Raw genomic sequence first — 22025 nt, forward strand, 5'->3', positions numbered from 1 at the left:
CTAAGTAGGCCTTACAAACTATTGGCAAAAGTACTGGCAGGAAGGCTGAGAAAAGTGATTCAAGAGGTGATAGGGGAGACTCAGATGGCCATTGTAGAAGGTAGACAGATTCTGGACTGGGTGTTGGTTGCTAGTGAATGTATAAATTCAAGGTTAAGAAGTGGAATAGCAGATTTGGTTTGTAAGCTAGACATAGAAAAGGCTTATGACCATGTTGAATGGGGATTCTTGGAGGAATGCAAAGGTTGATGGGGTTTGGGGAGGTTTGGAGGGGTTGGATATATGGGTGCATTTCTTCAGCCTCCTTCTCACTGCTAATTAATGATGTGTCATCAGAATTTTTTCAAGCCTCTAGAGGATTGAGGCAAGGGGTTCAACTCTCCCCTTTCCCGTTTGTCATGGTCATGGAGGCACTAACTTGATCATGAAGAAAGGAGTGTAAAGGGGATGGTTATAAGGATTCAAGGTTGGAAATGAAGACCTGAGTATCACTCACCTACAATATGCTGATGATACCCTAACATTCCTAAACGCTTCAGCAAACCAAGTCCTGAACCTAAGAGTTATTTTAGCCAATTTTGAGATGTTGATTGGCATAAAGGTGAACTTTTTTTTTGATAAATGAGTGATATTTTATTCAAAGGAAACAATATGATGTTACAATACAGACTGCCCAAGGAGAGGCACGAGCTGGTACCTATCCTCAACAACAACAATGTACTACATCAGACTAGGAAATGAAAGTTTACAGAGCTGCCCAGAATATCCGCTATGGTATTTGCTGTTCTACCCACCCACTGAGAATTAACAGTCATGTTCCTTGAAAACCAATTAACTTTCCTCATAATGTCCCTGTAGCACCAAATAACTGAATGGATTTTTTAACCAACCCACAACAACTTTGGAATCTCCTTCAATAAGCAAATTCTGAACTCCTAACTGATCTGCAATCTGAATACCTTGTACCGCCACTAGAAGCTCAGCTCTAATAGAGTCTCCTATACCCACGGAGCCTGAGAATAAAGCTAAGATATTGTTGTCTTTATCTCACAGCACCCCTCCTATCCCAGGACCAGGGTTTCCTTGGCTGTTACCATCAAAATTCAGCTTTGTCCAGCCTTCAAAAGGAGGCACGCACCCACACAGCCGGTACCATGTTCTTCCTAGTACTGCTACTAACCACAACTATCCAATTCCTCCAAATGTCATCAAAGGAGTATATTTTAAAGGAATCCAATGATCTCAGCCAATGGATTGCCCTGGTCAAAATGTAATCCTTTACAGTCTGAATATTTCTCTCCTTCTCTTGGAAAATCCTCGCATTTCTTTCTTCCCAAATTGTCCACAAAGCAGCAGCTCTAATGCACCTCCACATTGTTTTACCATTTTTTGTGGGCCACACACAGAAGGGTGGGTCAAAGAGCTGATCTACAGTTGTAGTCAAATTCCACTTGCACCCAAAATCAAGGCAAAGATCCAACCCCAAATAGCATCAGAAAAAGAACAGGTTAAAAGTAAGTGAGAGCAATCCTCACCATTAGCCCAGCAAAGTATACACCAGTTAGGAGACAAACACATGGAAGGCCTTCTCTTCTGCAATAAATCTGAAGTGTTGATTTTCCTATAGAACACCTCCCTGCAAAAAATAATAATTTTAGGAGGTACAGGTCTAGACCAGATCTCCTTAGCTGGAAAACCCAACTGTCCCGAGGAAGAGCAAAGGGACTTAAAGAAGGAGGCACATGTGAAGTAACCTTTTGGATTAGGGGACCAAAGTCTCACATCAGATCTGAGAGGGTCCAAAAAAACGCTTTCAAGTAGTGACAAAAGGTCTGAAACACAAGAGAGTTCATGATCCCTCAAGCCCCTACGAAACCCAAAGTCCCAATTCAGAGAGGAAGGAGAAACAGATGTTGGAAGAAAGTGCGAACTTAGAGAAGAGCTTTTTGATAGGAATTGGGGACATAAGAGTTGAGGTAGTGAGACAGTATACAGAGGTGTCGGAATATAAGGTAGGGGAGCTGCCTTTCATTTATCTTGGGTTACCAATGGGAGCAAGGGCATCATCAAGTAGTATATGGAAACCTTTATTAGAAAGGGTAGAGAGGAGGCTAGACAGATGGAAATCCAAGTACCTTTCTATGGGTGGGAGAATCACATTCATCAAGACTCTTTGTCCGTTCTGGTCCCCTCCCCCCTCGGGCTTTATAAAGCTGAATTTTGATGGCAGCAGCATAAGGAATCCAGGGCCCTCTGGATTGGAGGAGTCTTCAGGAATGAGGAAGGGATTGTTACTGCTTTATTCTCTGCCCCTATTGGAGAAGGTGACTCTCTTAGGGCTGAGATCCTTGCAGCACTTGAAGGTATTCGAAGAGAAAAGGAATTAAATACTAGCCGCTTGATTCTGGAAGGTGATTCGAAGGTGGTGGTTAGTTGGTTGAAGACAGAGGACAGTGGTTTGTGGAACTTTAACAATGAAAAAAAAAACAGTTCTTATGGCTGGATAGGGACATTGAGATTCAGTACAGCTGGGTGAAAATGAGTGCCAACTCATTTGCGGATGGATTGGCCAAGCAAGGAGTGAATAGGGAGGCTGTTTTTTGGGCTAGTTTTTAATATTTTTTTTTGCATTCCCTGTGTTTTATGTTTTTGGGGAGCTAAGTTATTTTATCTCCCCCTTTGTATACTTATTCCCTCTCTTCTCTTAATTTAATGAAGATGATGTTATTGATCAAAAAAAAAAAAGTGGCTGCAAAGGTGGAAAAAATTCGGCAGGATTTTCTACAGGAAAGGGTGGGGGGACAAAAAATTCCACCTAGTTAAGTGGGAGAAGGTTTGTAGAGCAAAGGAGGGGGGAGGCATAGGGCTGAGAAGGGTAAAGTTATTTAATAAAGCTCTGTTAGGGAAACGGCTGTGGAGGTTTGGGCAAGAGGGAGAAAGGGAGGCATTATGGAGAAGGGTGGTGGTAGGGTAATATGGAGTGGTAGGGTTCGGGTGGGAATCCAGGGAGGTAAGAAGTTCCTATGGGGTGAGTGTATGGAAGGGAATCATGAGCTTCAATCAAAATTTCAGAAGTTTAGTTAAGTTTAAAGTAGGGGAAGGCTTTAGGTTAAGGTTTTGGGAAGATGAGTGGTTGGAGGTGGGAAAATTATGAGAGGTATGTCCTAGACTTTATAAATTGACAGATCAGCAAGTGCCTATTGAACAGTGTTATGAGTGGAGGGGAGAGCAAGTGGTCTGGAATCCAAAGTTTAGAAGACCTTTATTGGACCAAGAAGTGGAAGAATACATTCAGCTATTGGATAAATTGGAAGAGGCTAGCATTTCCAGAGATACAACAGATGGTTTATGGTGGAAAGATTGCACAGAAAGACGACTTTCAGTTAAATCCTTTTACAAGGCTCTTCTCAGAGATGGTAGGGATTCAAATCAGATAAAAGGTCTGTGGGGCAATCCTGTACCCCCAAGGGCAGAGGCCTTCGCCTGGCTGGTGGCACATAATAGTATCTTAACTTGTGATCATCTGAAATCCAGAAGCTTGCAGCATGCAAGTTGTTGCTATATGTGCAGCCAAGCGGAGGAAACAGTTCTCCACTGATTCTTCTCATGCAATGTGGCAAGTTTTATGTGGAAGTTTTTCTCTCATCTGTTTGGAGTGGCTGCTTTTCATCCCGCGACATCAGCAGAGCCTTTTTCCTCATGGCCTAAAATCAGAGGAAGCAAGAAAGCCAAAATCTTGTGGAAATGTATCCCATTTGCAGTATGCTGGGCCATTTGGAAAGAAAGGAACAGAAGGGTATTTGAGGACTAGTCAAAAAATAAAAATCTGATAGCAGGAGTGGGCAATGTGACTTCAGCCTGGGTGCACAAGGCAGATCTGTTAGAGAACTTCTGGAACACTTTGGAATTGAATCCATGTAACTTTGATTCCTTTCAATGTAATTCTGTTAAGGATATGGTTTGTCATCTAGACAACCAGCATTTTGAGACGTACTGCATTTTTTTCAATTTAATGAATTTCCTTTTTATTCTTCAAAAAAAAGGCTATTGACCAATGTTGATCCCAGCTATCGGGGGTAGGGGTAGATTGGATACAGACCTAACTGTTGCTTTATTTTGGCACAGAGTGGCAACTCTTAGACTAGAACCCACATTCTCATGCTTGTCAGCCCAAGGTTTTAACTTTTAATAAATTGCTTAATTAATAATAATAGACCTCGAAAATTCCTTCTTCAAGCATGAGACTGACACAGCTCATGCAACTTTATAAAATATCTTAAAGTCCTCAATAAATACAGAGAAAAACAGGGATTATCCTAAAATTATTATGATTGCATAACCCTGGACCACCTTGATGACTGTGATTTCATCAAAATTAGCTTATCATCATAATTGGGGTCACAGAACCCGTGCACTAAATAGTGCAGATTTCTTGAGATACCAATGTTAATTTGATAGGAAAGTACTCTTGAAGACAAAGATGGTGCAGATTTCTAGAGATAACAATGTTAATTTGATAAGAAAGTACCTCTTGAAGATAAAGAGGAAGAATGGTGCTATCTGAGGCAATGCATTGCAAGTTTGAAGAACCCAAAGAGACCATACTCTCACATATATATTCAGCAAATTCAAATTCACTGTCATCCATGACACCAGCACTTGAATTACTTCTGCATAAGAAGTCTCTAGATATATTCATCAAGATCTGAAAGATATTACTCATTGCAGAATCAAATTCAGAAGCAGAAGCATCAACAGGCCTCTTCCTGCAAGTCACATCAGCACAAGCCAAAAAGGAACAGTGAGAGAATTCTTCACACAACCAGTTCAATAACCATTTGCATTAGAAAGAACAAAGAAGTTTCCACAAGATGTCACGTTAAATACCTTGGGGAGACAAGTTTGAAGAATTCACAAGCATGGAGACGGAAATCAGGAGAAGAAAGTAAGTACCCACATCTGTTTAAGAAAAAGCAAGGAAACCCATTCCATGAAAAAAAAAATCAAGACCAAACTTGGTGTTTAAAATATTTGCAGAAAGAAGACAAAAATCATATCGAACCACTAAAAAAGACAAAAATAATACCCATGAACTAGGCCATATTTTGCAAGATCAGGTAAAGGGGCCCACTCAGCATATGCATTAATAGCATTCAAAATAGCTGTTACTGTGGCTGCATGCTGTTTTGCAAGGTCCAATTGTTGTCTGCCTGCCTCACTCAAAGCAGCCCCAAAGTGCCTCTCAAGCAACTGTATTACAAATTAGGACATCTTCATGATGCTGGAACATATTAATGGGCTGGAAAATAACAAATTAAAGAATACCACTTACAGTGTACAATAAAGGCAAGATGTCAGGCAACGATTGAGTAAGCCCACGTAATAATAGCCTGCGTCGATCACCTGTATAATGCATATAGTAGTAGTTTAAAGGTCATAGTTCAACAGACAAGGAAAAGACTTATCATAATGGCAAAGTAACATGCACCATGTCCTGTTATATACCTTCTAAATCTTCATTATGAACTGTAATATCTTCAGGAAGCCACCTAAGCATCATGGAAACCAACTCAGCCTACAAAAAAGGAAAATTGTGTTAACTACCTCACAAAAATTTTATGGTCATAATGTAACAAAACAAGCCAACAATAGCAAACAGAATAAGATGAAATTTACTTGTATAGGACCATTGTTCGATAGAGAAACTAGAGATGGAAGGAGTTCTTGCCACAGGCTTAGCCCTTCTCTCCTAACTATCTGTCATAGAGACAAAAGAATTGAGTGCAACAATAGGAAGAGTTCTTTCTTCTTTTTTGGGGGCCAGGAAGGTGTTGTCCATTGAAAGTTGAAGAAAACCCAAATCTGGCAAGGTAAAAAAGACAAACCTCGGCCACAAGTGCAGCTGTTTGACTTTTCAAAGCCCATTCTTCACAAGGATTTGCCATCTCAGAAATCAAATCTACAGAAACATTGGCAAAGTTTCTTCTTTCCATGGAATTCAATTCTTCCCATCTTAACCGAACCAAATGCTGCAAAAACAAAAAAAAATTAAAAATTAAAAATGATGGTCAGGCCTACAAAAATAGGGAGAATTATGTGGAGATGTGCTCGTGCTGCCTTGATTTGGACTCTTTGGGAAGAAAGAAATCTTAGAATCTTTCAAGAAAAGGAAAGGAGCAACCAGGATTTGAAAAACTGTGTGTTAAATAGGGCAATACATTGGCTGAAGACCTTGGAAATCTTTCATCAATTCTCCTTTAATGACCTTTGGAGAAATTGGTCAGCAGTAGTGAGGTGTTCATCTCTAAAGGACAAATCAATTACAAGCTGGACTCCTCCATCCGAAGGCTCACTAAAGTTGAACTTTGATGGAAGTAGCATGGGTAATCCAGGTTTATCCGGAATGGGGGGTGCTTTGAGAAATGCGAAGGGAGAGATTTTGTTGCTTTATTCAGGTCCCTTGGGATTTGGGAACTCCATCAGGGCAGAACTTTTAGCTGTTGTACAAGGGGTGCAATTTGCAAACCAGTTGGGGGTACAACAACTAATAATCGAGGGGGATTCCAAAGTGGTGGTGGGTTGGTTGAAAATTTCTGAAGAGGCTATGTAGCGATACAAGAATGAAATGAAGAAATTTAGTTGGTTGACAAGGAATATGTTGGTCACTGTACAGTGGGTGGGGAGATCAGCAAATACTTTGTCAGATATGTTAGCTAAGCAAGGGGTAAATAGGGAAGAATTATTTTGGGCTCAGTTGTGATTCTTGTTTTTCTTTCCTAGTTTACTTGTAAGATTCAAGGAGGGGTTGCAGCTCGCGCCTCTCGCTGGGATGATGTATGAACTCACTCTAAATTTGCTTATGAATCAATAAATTTATTATTATTCATCAAAAAAAAATTAAAAATGATGGCCAGGCCATACAAATACCACTGACTTCAGATAAGTGTATCATATGCAATCCACCCTGCCCGAGAACCGAGATAGTTGCGACCAATGTTGCTTTATGACTTTTTCATCAATTTTTAATAGAAAAAGCTTGTTAGAGAAACAAGCAATGGATTTTGAGCAGAAAGTACTTGTTAACATGGTTTTCGAAACGTCGTTGACCCGAACGGTCGGACTGTTCGGCCCGGGAACCACCCAGGCAACCGGTTCCATTTTACCCCAAACCTCGTCTTTGGCCAAAAACCATTGAAAAAGTCAACAAGCCATTGACCCAGGTGATCGAACCGTCAACCCGTTCAACTGTTTTGGCCGTTTTATATTTTTTATTTTTTTGTCAAAACAGTTCGTCCATTCGAACCAGACGATCGGACCGTCAACCCAGGAAACCGGTGGCCAAAAAGGTTCCGTTTCCAGGTTGTTTTTTAAAACCATGCTTGTTAGGGAACTATTAAATGAGAAATACTCTGTCGGACTAAAGGAAGATTCTTCAGTCGCATATGTTTATTCAAGTTGATACATGGTTTGGCACAGTAGGTCGAGATATACTGAAGCTAGATATTTTCCTGATGATTAGAGATTCTTTAGAGTTTAGATAGAAACAAGCATATATATGAATTACTCAACACAGACAGCATGGAAAAAGGAAAAGAAATCAATACAACCATGTCAAAACATTGAATGATTCCATCTAGAAGAGGTGTATCACATTTATCACTTGACACTAATATGTCCTCTTTGCAGTTTACCAAATTGAACTAGTACATAATACTTTCAAATAGGATCTAGTATTGGTATATGGACATGAACCTGCAACATTTTGAAAGCATGCAACCGAATCTCAGAAGACCAATCCTTCCTAACCAAAAGGAATGATATGTTTGCCAAAATACGAAGATCTCCTACCTTTATCTGCAAAAGTAAAAGAAAGACAGGTAATTGCCAGTAACAGTTTGAATTGAAAAGTAACTTGGTAAGTTGATTATTTATTGTTTTGGCAACTAATTAAAATTAGCAAAGGTCATATAAGAGGATAGTCTTTATGTCATACTTTCATAATGATAAAAGTTGATCAAATATATGGAGACACAACAGAAGTCCTTGAGAAACTATTAGAAAGTCTTACCATTTAAAGAGGTTTCTAAGAGAAGAAAGCAAGAAAAATAAAAGAAAATATCAGTAATAAGGCTCAACAAATGTCTCACCAAACCATAAAGTCTCTCAATCTTTTATACAAGCTTCCACAGAAATTAAGAAAAGAAATATTCAATTTCCCTTAAGAAATCCACACAAAACTCTTTAGAGAGATTTTCTTGATGAAGTCTGCACAACATTACAAATTTCATAATTTTAAAGTGTTAAGTATCAATGGCATGATATGAGCTTTTATATAACTACAAAAAGACTTTTTTATCAGCGAATTAACTCCAAAAAGATTTCACGATGAGCATATCCTATAGAAGAAACAAATCATGAGTGCAAGGAAAAAACTCTTAATTTAACCTTAGGATGCCACAGATGCAGCATTTTACAATAAGAGACTATATGCCAATATCAAAGATCTCACATATGTAAACTCATACCTAATTAAGCAATAAAGATAACATCTTACATGTCTATTTTACAACCCAAATGTAACTAAATAACAAAATAAAAGTCACTTTGAAGATAGGCATATAGAAATCCAGGAAAACCATTGAAACACAATATGTTATCATGTAATATGTAAACACTCCTAAAAAGTATAAGAGCCCTTCAGTCCCCAGAAATATTGATGCTAAATAGGACTCAACAGGGTAAAATTTGCAAAACATGAAATACTCAGAAAGAATTATTATTCAAATAAATTGACAGAAATTACACTCAACTCTGCAAAATATGAACTTCAACGGCTTGCATTAGATGGAGTAGAGGCATTAGTCAAGGTTCATTTATTTGCTCACTTTGTGAGTGCAAGTGGATTCTAAGGGAATAAAGTCAATGGCATATGACTTAACATAAGAAAGAGAATAAACTAATATACTAACTTAATGCCTCCACAATAAGGCAATAAGATATCAAGATGAGCCACAGAACAAGTCCAACAAGAACCAAGAGCTACACAATCCAAAACTCCAAATCCAGATACACCAATAGCTAAACTAACAGTAAAGAAACATAATAACCATGATCCACATGCCATCTTGAGAGTTGTCAGAGGTGTCAAGATTTGAGAGTCTATCACAGGCGGTGGAGGCAGGTTGATTTCAGTCATCAGCAGTCCAGGCCAGCCCCAGTTCCTTCTGCGGATCCAGATCCAGGTACCACAGTCCCTTTATCAGATCCAAGTCCCACTAAGATACCTTCCACTATTGCTACTTTACCTCCTTTGGATGACCTTGACCTCCCCATTGCAGTCCGTAAAGGCAAACAACGTTGCACCACATCCACAACTCATTGCATTTCCCAGTTCCTGTCCTATGATCGCCTGTCCCCCTCATACAGGTCCTTTCTCACATCCATTATTGATATTCCTATTCCTAGAACAGTGCAGGAAGCCTTGTCAGTTCCTGAGTGGAAAAATGCAATGAATGTTGAAATGGATGCTCTTCTGAGGAATAATACTTGGGAGCTAGTTGACCAGCCAAAAGGATAGAAACTGGTTGGATGTAGATGGGTATTTATTGTGAAACATAATGCTAATGGTTCCATTGAAAGGTATAAGGCCCGATTAGTTGCAAAGGGATTTACTCAGACTTATAGTATAGACTACTTGGAGACTTTTGCTCCAGTAGCAAAGATGACCACTATTAGAGTTTTGTTATCCCTTGCAGCCAGTTACTCTTGGCCCTTGTTCCAAATGGATGTTAAAAAGGTCTTCCTCAATGGAGACTTACAGGAAGAAGTCTACATGCAGTTACCTCCTGGATTTTATGATGCAGAGACAAGAAATAAGGTTTGCCTGTTGAATAAAGCGTTGTATGGACTAAAGCAGTCCCCCAGAGCTTGGTTTGATAGATTCAGACAAGCCCTTGAAAAATTCGGCTATGTACAGGCCCAGTCAGACCATACATTGTTCATTAAAAGAGTGAACTCTTCCTTGACTTTGCTTGTTGTACATGTGGATAATATTGTAGTGATAGGGAATGATAACAATGAGATTGAGTCTCTTAAACAACTCCTTCATCAAGAGTTTGAGGTGAAAGATCTAGGAGAGCTACGATACTTCTTGGGTATTGAGGTAGCTAGATCTAAACATGGGATTTTTATTTCTCAAAGGAAGTATGTTCTAGATCTAATGGAAGAAATTGGAAAGTTGGGTGTTAAGCCTACAGATACACCTATTGAACAGAATCACAAGATCAGTGCAAAAGGTGGAGAGCCACTTGAAGACAAAGCTATGTTCCAACGGTTAGTTGGAAAACTCCTCTATCTTTATCTCACACGACCGGACATCAGTTATGCAGTCAGCGTTGTCAATCAATATATGCACTCTCCTAGAACTACTCACCTCCTTGCAGTTGAGAGGATATTAGCATACTTGAAGAGATGTCCAGGTAGAGGTATATTATTCAAGAATAATGATCACATGAAGATAGAAGTTTATACAAATGTTGATTGGGCTGGGAGTGTTGATGATAGAGTGTTGTTTCTCATTCTAGTGTTGATGATACAGATAGAGGTCTACCTCTGGATCTTGTGCCTTTGTAGGAGGTAACCTTGTCTCCTGGAGGAGTAAGAAACAAAGTGTTGTTTCTCATTCTAGTGTTGAAGTTGAATATAGATCTATGGCTAATGGTGTGGCTGAAATCCTATGGCTGAAGTCATTATTTGAGGAGTTGGGTATTACTTATGAGAAGCCTTTAATGTTGTATTGTGATAATCAGGCTGCTATTAATATAGCTCATAATCTGGTACAGCATGACAGAACTAAGCATATTGAAATTGACTGACATTTTGTCAGAGAAAGGGTTTTGTCTCAAGAAGTGTGTCTCCCGTATATCACCTCCAGCATGCAGCTCGCAGATCTTCTCACCAAGGTTGTTCCAAGGAAGAAGTTAGAGGCAGACCTATGCAAGTTGGGAATGACAAATATCTATTCCCAACTTGAGGGGGAGTGTAGAGAACACTGATGTGGACCCCACTGCTGTGGTCCCCAATGTGTTCGTATGGCAGCATATTTTTGTTACTTTATTTTTGTTAGTTATGTCAGTGTTAGTTGGTAGTTATTTCAGTTTGTTATTACAGCTTGTTATTTCAGCTTTGTTATTAGTTTATTTGCCATGTAAGCAATAAGGGCAATTCAGCCCTTTTACAATTAATCAACATATATAAATATTAAGAGCGGGTTGGCAGATCAACTGATCAACCCTCTCTCTCTTTTCAAAATCTCTTCGTGTGCTTCTTCTCTTTTCTCCCTCACTTCTTCTTCTCTTATGAAATTTCTTCTTTCTTTTCTTTTGAATTCAAGACTGATTGTAGTCTTGATCGACTACTAAAATCAGCCAGACACGATACCAGAACCCATCGGATAACACTTCAACTGATCTGGGCAGAAGTTCTGGTTTCACCCCTACAATCTTAATCTCGGCAGCGTGTAAGTCTTGAAGATTAATCTCCTCCAGAGCCCCTCCCAACAGCCTCACTATGTTCTCCAGGTTCAACTCGTTCCAGAGATGAAAAGGAAGTCCTATCAACTTGAGCATGAAGCTTCCAGAGGTGTGTTCCATTTCATTACATAGCAGCTTCCAATTTTGAAGCCGGATCAAGCCCTCTACAGAGTCGAACGTTGTGAAACCCCACTCTCCATCCCCAACATCAAGGACTGCTTTCCTGTCTGAGAACAGCTTTAATGCTACAGCGGATTCCGTTTCTAAGTTACACACCACTGTGTCCAGCAACTTTCTCCAATCCTTCACTTCTTTGTTGGCTGTTATCACCATTCTCCTCTCCCAGATACTTTTCTCAGCCTCAAGCAATAACCTTTTTACACCCGTCGAACTAACAGTAGCTTCTCCACAAAGGGAGGAGCTCTGTTTTGTAGCTTCCTGCTCCTCATCATTTGTGTCAACTACCAACTGGTTCGGATGGTTTTGCTCACTAGGCTCCTTTATGTTTGTGTCTTGTACCTTGTTTGAAACGCTGTCAACATGTAAAAGGTATTGTTGTAATTTATCTGCAAAGACCAGTCATCCCTGTACCTCCTTCCCTTCCGGAAGACATACCATCTGCCTCCTGCTGTCAAAATATTCTGTGATAGCAATGAACCATCCTCTCTCATTCCTTCTCAGCTCAGCTTCAAATCTCTTCCTTTGCACTTCTAGGGAATTTCACCAACCTACTGTCCTAATAGAGCAGGTTACTCCATCAATAAAACCTTTCAACCACAACACAGCTTCGTCAGGCAGGAGGATCGTCACCCTCCTTTCTTCTCTGATTTTCAACAGGTTCCTAACTCCAGCCCTTCCAAAATCGAGCATGATTCTCTTTGTCTCAACCCTTAGTTCAGCTTTCCACAACATTTCCATCATTCTGAGACCCTCAGTTCAACCTTGGGTGCATGAGCTAAGAGAGGCTAGATCTTTAGCATCCGGCTTGAAGCCTTGAACACCTCATTTACACAGGCAGCAAGATCTGCAAACTCCATAGCAGATTGTAGATCTTTGCCAGTTCAAGTCCAGTATCATGGAAACTTTGAGTTATCATTTTTCAATTTTAATTTTTTTTAGTGACCCCTGGTTCATGATCTTCTCTAACCGGCTTGCCACTTTCACTAGAATTTTGAAGGTAGAAAGAAAGTACACTAGTAAATTGGCTAGTATTGACTTCATAAGAGTTATCCTACCTCCCAATGAAATGTAATTTCTCTTCCAATCCACCAGTCATTTGGCAAATTTCTCAATCACTGGGTACCAAAAGCTATTTGAGTTTGGATTCCCTTCCAGAGGTAGCCCCAAATACTATAATGGCCAATCACCCACTTCACACCCCAAAAACCTAACTAAAATATTCACCTCTTCACTCTCTAGGTTCACTCCTGCCACATAGCTCTTGCCCCAAATCACTTTAAGGTTGGAGATTCTCTCAAATTTATTCACAGGCCTCCTTAGGTTCACAAGCTCTTCTGTTTTTCCTTCACAAAGTAAAATAATGTCATATGCAAACCGTAGGTGTGTGACCACCACATCCCCCCCCCCCAACTCTCCAACCTCTAACCAAATCACTCAAGACATCAGCCACCAGAGTAAATAGAAAGGAGGATAGGGGATCTCTTTGTCTAAGGCCCCTCTTAGCAGGAAAAAAAATCCCTAGCTACTCCATTCACCAGAATTGAAGCACATCAACAAGATAAATCATAAGATTCATGAACCAAGCCATAACATTTAAACAATAATTGTTGTATTCTTTCAAAAAATGATTTAACAGTAATACTCAAATTAGAACCCTTGTATATCAGAGTTCAAACAATCAATTGTATCTCAAATCATAAGATTTTTAAAAAGTCTGTTCATTGATAAATTAACAGTATATGTGTACAGAATTGTGAAGCTTTTCAGACTTTGTGCTTTGCTTTAATGGTCCAATTTTGCTCAACACCATGAGCGAATTACTAAGATCTGAACCATTTCAAATGGCTTGAACTTGCTTTCTATTCAATCCCACCCCCTAATTTAGAGCTCCATTACTCCCAAAACCTGCTATTTGGAGTTGGAACCCAACAGCACTAACCATAACTTTGTGTTTCGTAATGAACAACCAAACCCATTGGGTAGGGCATTAGTTCGCTTATAACATACTTCATGCCACAAATCCATCCACTAACAAAGACAGCATGGTAAGATTAATTACATATATATTGGTGAATCCTCACAAAAGAAAAATTTTGGATTCTAATACATTTTTTCATATAATGATTTAGGGCCCGTTACTTGACAATGGATATGGCACTGAACACATCAAAATGGTAGAAGAGGATTCATGTAGCTTATCCCATATAGTTGGAACAACACTTTGTTAACTTGAGTTGTGTTGAGTTGCTACCAAGTTTCCAGTTCCTGTTCTGGACTAGTACTAGTAAAATGCCAATCTTGCATGGCATTTTTGGGATGATTGCAACAGAGATAGACTTTTATGTTATTATTAGTTCAAGGTGATGTGACATAACAAAGCCTTGGAAGCTCATACATCACATTAGGGAGGTGAGAGCATGGAAACCACAGTGAACATATCATTCAGACCAAATCAGCTAATTCTTTAGTTGATAGTCTTCCCAGAGGAGTACGAGGAGGACCACTATTAGGATATCGATATGCTGGCTTAAATGATATTTTGCATACATAGCCTTCTTTTCTTTGTTTTCTTTTCCTTTTTTAAAGCCTCTCTAAGATTTAGATTCAGGTCTCCTTTTACAAGACCTGGTCTTTGATTATATCTTTTGTTATCATTTTAATTATCAACTAATCTCTTTCATCATTGAGAGATGGGGTTGTGTTTTGAAAAACATTGAACAAATGTCTATGATTAAATTTTTCTAACCACTTCACATTGTCTCCTTAATTAAATCCTATTTCCCAAACATCTCAATGTGACAATGTATGAGAATATTCGCAGCTGTAATATGCAATGACCAAATAACCCTACATTTGCAGTATCAGTATCGACTATCAAGTATATTAGTTTCAAGCACGGACTTTCAAAGCTGGAACTGCGAATCCTTTCTTTTACTAACTGTAAGCCCAGAAGTAACAAAACCTAGCAAGGCTCCGTTTATTGCAACGTAAACCGGGCGGTAATTTTTTCACTTTAAAACATTGTGGTTATATTTCTGCCCCTCTTGCAGACAAAGCTTTGCTCCCCCCCACCCTCTAAACCCAAACAAACGCAGCATGAAAATCATTACTACAAAGTCTCAAAAGTCATGCATGCTCATTATCTGCCCTAAATTCTACAATCTTAATTAGTTCAAACCTATCGCTAGGGTATCAATTCCATTTTTGAAGATTAACAAAATAGAATCGCGCATAAAAAAAAAAAATTAACTACTTATAATAACTCAAAAATACATAACTAGAGAAGTTGGGTTCCATATGCATAGTAAGAGATGGTGAGAGAAAGAGATTGAAGAGCAGCTGAAGAACTCACAGACTCCAAGTAGGAGACAGCAGCTTTTCTTGCTTCAGGTGAAGAGCTCCAATCTAGGGCTGCAACTATGGCTCGAGCAACATTGCTCGCTATGCTGCTCTCGTCCATTTCTGTTCAAGTGTTGAACAAGGTCTGATTAGAGTGCTGTTGCAGGGGAAAGTGATTAAATGACCTCTCTAGTCTCTGTGGGATTCTCTGCGGCCAAATAGAATAGAGCCCAAAAAAGAAATGAAGAGCGATGAGGAGATAACATGCAGGGGTTCGAGCATCTACATATTACAGATTGCTAGCACATCCAAACGGAGAGGTTTTCTAAAACACAGGAGCGTTTTTCACCATGGAGAGGGAACAAGGGAAGACATGATTATAATGCTGCAGTTCGCCACTGATCTCTCTGTAACGAGGGTGGTATACACGGCAACCCGGATTGGTCGGACCGGCCTGAAATGCCTGTCCGATTTTTTTTTTTTTTCCTTTTTCTGATGGGTAGTCCGTCGGGTTATTTTTTGGATGGGTTGGACAACAATGCGTCGCGTATTCCTATGTTCTTAATAAAATTACTCTTACTTTCTTGGATAAAACTTATTCATCTCCCACCCCCTAATTAACTTTCATAGCTTTTAATAATTACTTTTTCTAGATATAAATGTTATTTTATTATTTACCTGGGAATCTTAAAAATCAAAATAACATGAATAAGTGCAGTTACCTAGTAAATGTTATTCAGGTAAAATGCACTATTACAAATGAATGGGGCCTCCAGACGAGCCCAGTTGGGATGGTTTCTGCGTTCGGGGTGAGTTGCATTGATTGACCCATGGTGAAGTGATCAGGGCTATCAATGGGTCGAGTCTAGGTAGCAACCAATTTTGAATTGATTATTAATTGGAATAAAATCACACATTCATAATCGATTATATTGAAATTTATGTTTGTTTAATTAAATGATAACTTAAATTTTAAATTTTGATAATATAACCATAGTAAAAATGATATAGAAGTATTAAATTATTTATATGTTAATAAATTAAACATTTTTAACTAATATTATATCTTGTTTATTGTTTATCAAATATACTATTCTAAACATAATATATGAAAAAAGTTATAAAAAAATAACAAAATATTATATATTTAATAAAATAATTGTTTTCATGTTTGAATTGTTTCTGGACAAGCAAGAGCCATAACCGACCCACCCAATTATTAATCAAGACAAAATACTAGAACTAGACCCGTTATAATCGATTTGGTCAATTCAGGTCCATTGGGTAGACTCAGCCAGACCTGTTCATAGGTCAGGCTCGGGCCAGGCTTTCACTTGTCACTAATGAAAATATACTAGGCCCGAGCCCGAGCTCGGCTCTGGTAAAAAGCCCGAAACCCGAGCCTGAGCCCGAAGCCCGACCTAATTGAAAAAAAAAAACAATTTTCCCTATTCAAATTATAATTAAAATTTCAGATAGTATTTTTTTTCTATTTAAATGAACAATGGGCCTACAAGATGGTATTTTTTCCTTTTTTTTTATATTTTAAAACAATTTTACATTCTTAAATCAAAAAATTTATTCAAATGGACATAATCACATAACTAATTTTATGTTTAATATTAGGTCAGGCCAGGTTATTTTGACAAAACCCGAATCCGGCTCGAATTTATTGTGGGCCAGACTTTTTGGCCCGAATTTAAATCTGCGGGCCTATAAGCATGTTCAAGCCCGTCCAGGGGTTGGACCGGGCCGAGCCGGCCCATAGGGCCACCTGGCCCATGAACAGGTCTAGGCCCAGCCCATTAACAACAATAGTGATCACGTTATTTCAATGAAGCTACTTGGAGTAACTTTGCAATTTAGTTGCATTTCTCACATCCAAAATGTAATGGTTGGCTTTCCCAATTTTCACCAAACACAGCTTATGGCATTTCCATGTGAGACCCAAATCAGAAAGTACACTTACCAGCAGGGGAGGAGTCAAGATTTTTCTTGAGGGGCGCCAAAAGTAATAAACATTGATTAGGAGCCAAAAGTAAATACATAAGGATAGATGGGCTGAAATATAAGTGAGATGTAAGTAAAAATGTGGACCCCCCCTCTACGACCCCTAGTTCCACCTTTACTAATGTTGTTTTATTCCTTAGGTAAAGTTGTACAATGAATATTTTATTCGAAAACATGACATTATTGAGGGGACAATATCGATTCATCATGTATTAGCAATTTTTAGTGCATATGGGTTATTGATTTTATCAAAGGTTATGTTTGGTTTGAAGGAAAATGTAAGAAAAGGAAGGGAAAAATTGGAAAACTCATACAAGATTTGTAAAGGTTTTCCTAACTTTCCTTTCCCTTTCCTACTTTTTTTCTTCAAACCAAACACAATGTAAGGGTCTATTTGTTCCCTCTTAATTCGTATATCTTAAGAGGAATCTTTTAACTTTAAGAGAAAAATAGGTGTTCGCTTCCCTTCATCTCTTATTTCTTAAAGTGCAATCATACAACTTTTTTGTAAGACAAACAAAAACTCTTGTATATAAGGTCAAAATAAATATTTGATAAATTTCATAATTCAGAATTCATAACAACATTTTATGCATTCAAAGTTCAGAATAAAGAAAAGTTCACCGATACTAATACACCTCTTAATGTAATTATTGCACTTTCAAATGTCAAACTTCAGATCAACCGAGCAAACCCTAAGTCTGAGGACGGTTTTATTTGTCCAAGTAAATGAGTCGCTTATGAATCTTTGTTTTCCATAGGACCACCTCATACTAAAATAAAAACACGGGTTTGTATCTTTTCCATGGGACTCGCCAACTTACTCGTCCCACTTCCCAAAAAACAAATGAGGCCATAGTGAAAGAAGACAAACCAAAACAAAAATCAACTTAGAAATCATATACCAAATTACAAGAATACCCATTGTATATGCAAGGGTACCAATGAAGCCGATTACTTGGGTTAATCAAAACTGAGAACCCTAACCTCAAATAAACATGACCCACCCAACCCTATAGAATAAGATCAAACTAGATTTGCCATTTAATTTGAACCAATGGCAACCCTACTTCTCTTAATAGAAACTACCCGAATTCGGATTAACTGAACACATTAGTTGTGTAGCAAGTTATGGAATTAATGATAACACCCCACACCGGTGATAAATTACATAGGACTCAGTGAAAAGATTGAATGGTTATGGTCCCATGTATTTTATGACTGGTATGGGGCATTATTATTAGTTACACAGTTACTAAACAACTATTGCATTCGGCTAAGCATATCTTGTATAACCTGCATTGATTTTCATTAATTTTTAAGTGGCATTATATATATATATATATATTGGTATGTGTGGAAAGAAATTAATAAACTTTATTTATTATTATTTTTTTTCTATAAATACTTTCTCCAGTGTCTGATAAATGAAATAAAAACACACATAGGCTCTTACTTGAGGAACCAGCAAAAAGGGATGGTGGAAAATTACTTGGATGTCAATGGCCAAGATAGAAGGTGTTTGCTCTTGTTGTTGGCATTGTGGGTGGTGGGATTATCATCTCTCTCTCTCTCGGTTTATGGCCAAGCTTTCTCAAGGTATAAGAATTTCCAAAGGGACCCCAAATGAAGTCTAATTCTTGTATGCTTTCTTTGCTTCTTTGGCTGCTGTGCTCACACAAAAATACCTAGAAAGAGCCAAAGGAAACGAGGGAGGAATATTTACTGTAAATCTCTTTTCTTGCCATCTCCTCTTTGTTTGTTAAATTGCATCTCTTCAACTTAACTTTAGTAGAGTTTGTGTAGATTATAGCAGAGTTTGATTTTTTTTTTTTTTGGGTACAAATCAACAAGTTAAATGGCAACATAAGTTGTAAGAAGAATATGTGAATAGATTAGTATGAAGCAAAACAAAATTCCAAGCACCGTAGTTCGGGAAATGTCACTATCTGTTTTCAATTGAGGGAACCATATCATACCAACAAGAAAGTGATATGAAAGCTATCTTAAAGTGAATTTAACAGGAATTCAAGCTCCACATTTGACAAAAGGATATACCTCCACTAAGATGAAATCCAATAAAGGAAAAGGAAATTTACAAAATTCCACTAGGGGAAATCCAAGAACTCATCCAATTTTTTCCCAACTTATGTCGCCCTAAAAAATGAGCTAAAATTATATTGGATATCTAGTATCTTTATCCACCAAATGAGAGCAATTGTGACTAGAGAGAAGGAACTTCTTTTGTTTTCAGTTTTGCAGTTCAAAGATAGGAGCTCTCCAATTCAGTTTTGGGTAGAGAAGAGAAGGAGAGGAAGCCAAAGAGGTGATTTCAACGCTCTCATACGTCAAAATAGAGCCATGGACATTTCATTTGTTTCAACTGCACAATGTTGGTTTCCCTTCATATTTCAAATCGTTTCAGAGTTTAGAACGATCCTTCTCTAGAAGATAAGAAGAAGGCAAGGGTAGAAGATGCACTAGAACACTTAACCATTCTACCTCAACTTTTGTACATTAAATGAGTTAAGGACATGAAGAAAAGAGAAAAGCTGAAGAAAAACATAACAACAAATGATATTCTTGCAACTTTGTTTGGTTATTCTTCTTCTTCTTATTTAAAAGGGTAAAATAAGGTTTAAAAATTTTTAAATGAGTTCATTTGTAACATTTCATTGATGGAGGATACGTTTAAGTCTAATGGGTCAACCCGCAAGGTATATTTAAGTCTATTTGAAAAACTCAATGTACATTTAAATCAATTTAGGAAAACTCAAGTTATGTTTAAGTCCCAATTGAGTGGTGGCTCAATTGGTGCATTAATGGGGTAATCCTAGGGGTGATGTGGATTTGAGTCTCATTATTACCACATTTGTTGAGAGTTATTAGTGTGTTGTATTAAATACCAGAAATAAGGCATGTTGAAGTTTTTTACCCTTTCTTTTGCTCTCATGGGGTTACATAGTGCAAGGGTAACACATCCCCCATCCCATTTAAGCCCCAACCCTTGTGGCAATGGGATTTGATCCTAGGTCTTTGCTACAACAAGTCAAAGATGATACCAATTGGTAATTTAGGTAAATTAAATAATAGGGGAAAGAGCAACACAATACCTAATGGGAGTGATGATTCAATTAGTGCTCCTGGTAATTGAAGTTCTCTGTATTTCTAGATGCATGACTAGGTTTCCTTCCCAAAAGAGGCTGAAAACGTACACTATTTAAAAAAAAATGTTGATAAGTCTTCAATCAATGAAAAAAGATATAAAAAATAAAACAAAAACAAAGTTCCATACTTTCCACTAGACCCCTTGAAAATTAACATGTTATCTCATTTAATTAATTAATTCATTATTATTATTATTATTATTCTTGTTGTTGTTGTTTCAAGAGCTACGCAATGGGGGTAGACCACCCCCAATCCAAGTGCAGGAACGATTTGATCCCAACTGCTACAACCAACAAGAGACATTTCCCTAATTTAATTTGATTCCCATGTTTTTCTTTTAAATTTTCATGGACATGCAAACATCCCATTTATCAAGATATGGGGTTTTCTTTAATGAACATCTGTAAGATATGATGGTTCTAAATCTCATTTTTTTTCAAGCCACAAAAGGTAGTGTAAGCAAACTCCACTTAGGTTTCGCCACGTGTCTAAGCATAGCGTGAGTTACTATTTTATATTCATTGCAAGATGTTGGTAGTGTACTAAGTTCATCATAGAGTTGCGAAATCATTTTATACACATCGTTGATCTTAGATAGCACATTGTGCTCATCACAAGGTCTTAGAAGGGATTTCATGCTCATTGCAAGTGTAGGTGGTTTATATACTTAGATAGCACATTGTCTCGGTTGCTTTGGCACTTCAGGCATTTCTCATCGCCTTGTTTACTCTAATTGCTCTGTCTTTTTCGACTGAGATTTCTTTATGTAGTCTTTGCTTAAGGCTTTCATTATAGTTTCGATGATGACGAATTATATATACTTTCGTTAAAAATGCTCATTCTAAGAATATAAGATTACGAGAATCTGATTTGGTCTTCACGGGGAAATCAGATTTAATCCTCACAAAATCATTGTCACAACGTGCTCTCAATCACATGTAGTTGTGCATTAGGAATAGGGTATTCTTAAACTACCCTTATGGTTTAGCTAATTGACTAAGTATACCCTTATAGTTTGAACATTGACTAACGCTACTCTTACTATTTCTGACAATTGACTAATGCTTACCATTAGCGTCTATTAACAGAAAGACAAAAAAGACTATTTTACCCTTTATTCTTTTTCAAAATTTCAAAATAAAATAGGAAAAGGGGAAAGAAACATTGATTCATCAAACCCTCGATGATTGGAGTATTCAAGGCATGATGACCGGCCTAGTTTGCATCACTCCGAGAGCATGTAGGTCTTTGCACAGAGTAGTGAATTCTCTGTGCAATGGCATAATTGTGGTTACGGGGGGTTAACCATGGGCATTATTGTTGGTACTGTGCATGTAGGGGTGGTGCAATCGTGGGCAGCAATAGTGATGGGTATAATGTCCGACAACGCTCCATGGTTCACCATGATGATCCTTTACAACAAGTCTTCGTTTCTATAGCAGGTGAGCTAGCTAGCATTTAATTCATTGAAAAAATATAGGTGGTGCATAGTGGAGTGCAGAGATTAACATGTCAGTGTCGTTTTAATCTGTTACTTTGGTCAATAAAGTGGATGATACATTCGGGGTATTCCACACGCACGTGGTCGTTCTCTCTTCACCAGCTCATCTTACCGGTGAAGAGCTCGAGGGGTGCATTCTACAGTGAGGAAGGAGGGGTATAGTTACTGAAGCAATTGGTTGCGGCTATGTTCGTCATCGGATGGCTTGTGGCCGCACATATGTTGGTATTTAGAATGACCAACGCCGCGGGATTCACTGTGTAAGGGGTGCCAGTAAAGATAGAGAAATCTTTGCT

The 22025-nt window shown here is 38.2% G+C and overlaps 1 protein-coding gene across 3 annotated transcripts in view; it reads right to left on the reverse strand.

Moving 5' to 3' along the window:
• LOC148867361 (ARM repeat superfamily protein) overlaps window positions 1–15449 on the reverse strand; it is a 49127-nt gene extending 33678 nt beyond the window's left edge. For all 3 annotated transcript variants that reach the window (XR_016110829.1, XM_088981326.1, XM_088981328.1), the window contains exons 1-9: window positions 15064–15449; window positions 7753–7854; window positions 5886–6029; window positions 5677–5757; window positions 5506–5575; window positions 5333–5403; window positions 5087–5250; window positions 4888–4959; window positions 4529–4766 (exon numbers count right to left, since the gene is read on the reverse strand). Coding sequence is in view for 2 of the 3 variants with exons in the window: in XM_088981326.1 (XP_088837452.1) it covers window positions 4529–4766; window positions 4888–4959; window positions 5087–5250; window positions 5333–5403; window positions 5506–5575; window positions 5677–5757; window positions 5886–6029; window positions 7753–7854; window positions 15064–15171 (1050 nt within the window). In the remaining variant the exon portion in view is untranslated. The remainder of the gene's footprint in view (window positions 1–4528; window positions 4767–4887; window positions 4960–5086; window positions 5251–5332; window positions 5404–5505; window positions 5576–5676; window positions 5758–5885; window positions 6030–7752; window positions 7855–15063) is intronic.
• Window positions 15450–22025: the final 6576 nt, after the last annotated feature.

This window comes from Nelumbo lutea, chromosome 3 (assembly GCF_056320005.1).
Source record: "Nelumbo lutea isolate HS-2025 chromosome 3, American lotus-T2T, whole genome shotgun sequence".
NCBI classification, from domain to species: Eukaryota; Viridiplantae; Streptophyta; class Magnoliopsida; order Proteales; family Nelumbonaceae; genus Nelumbo; species Nelumbo lutea.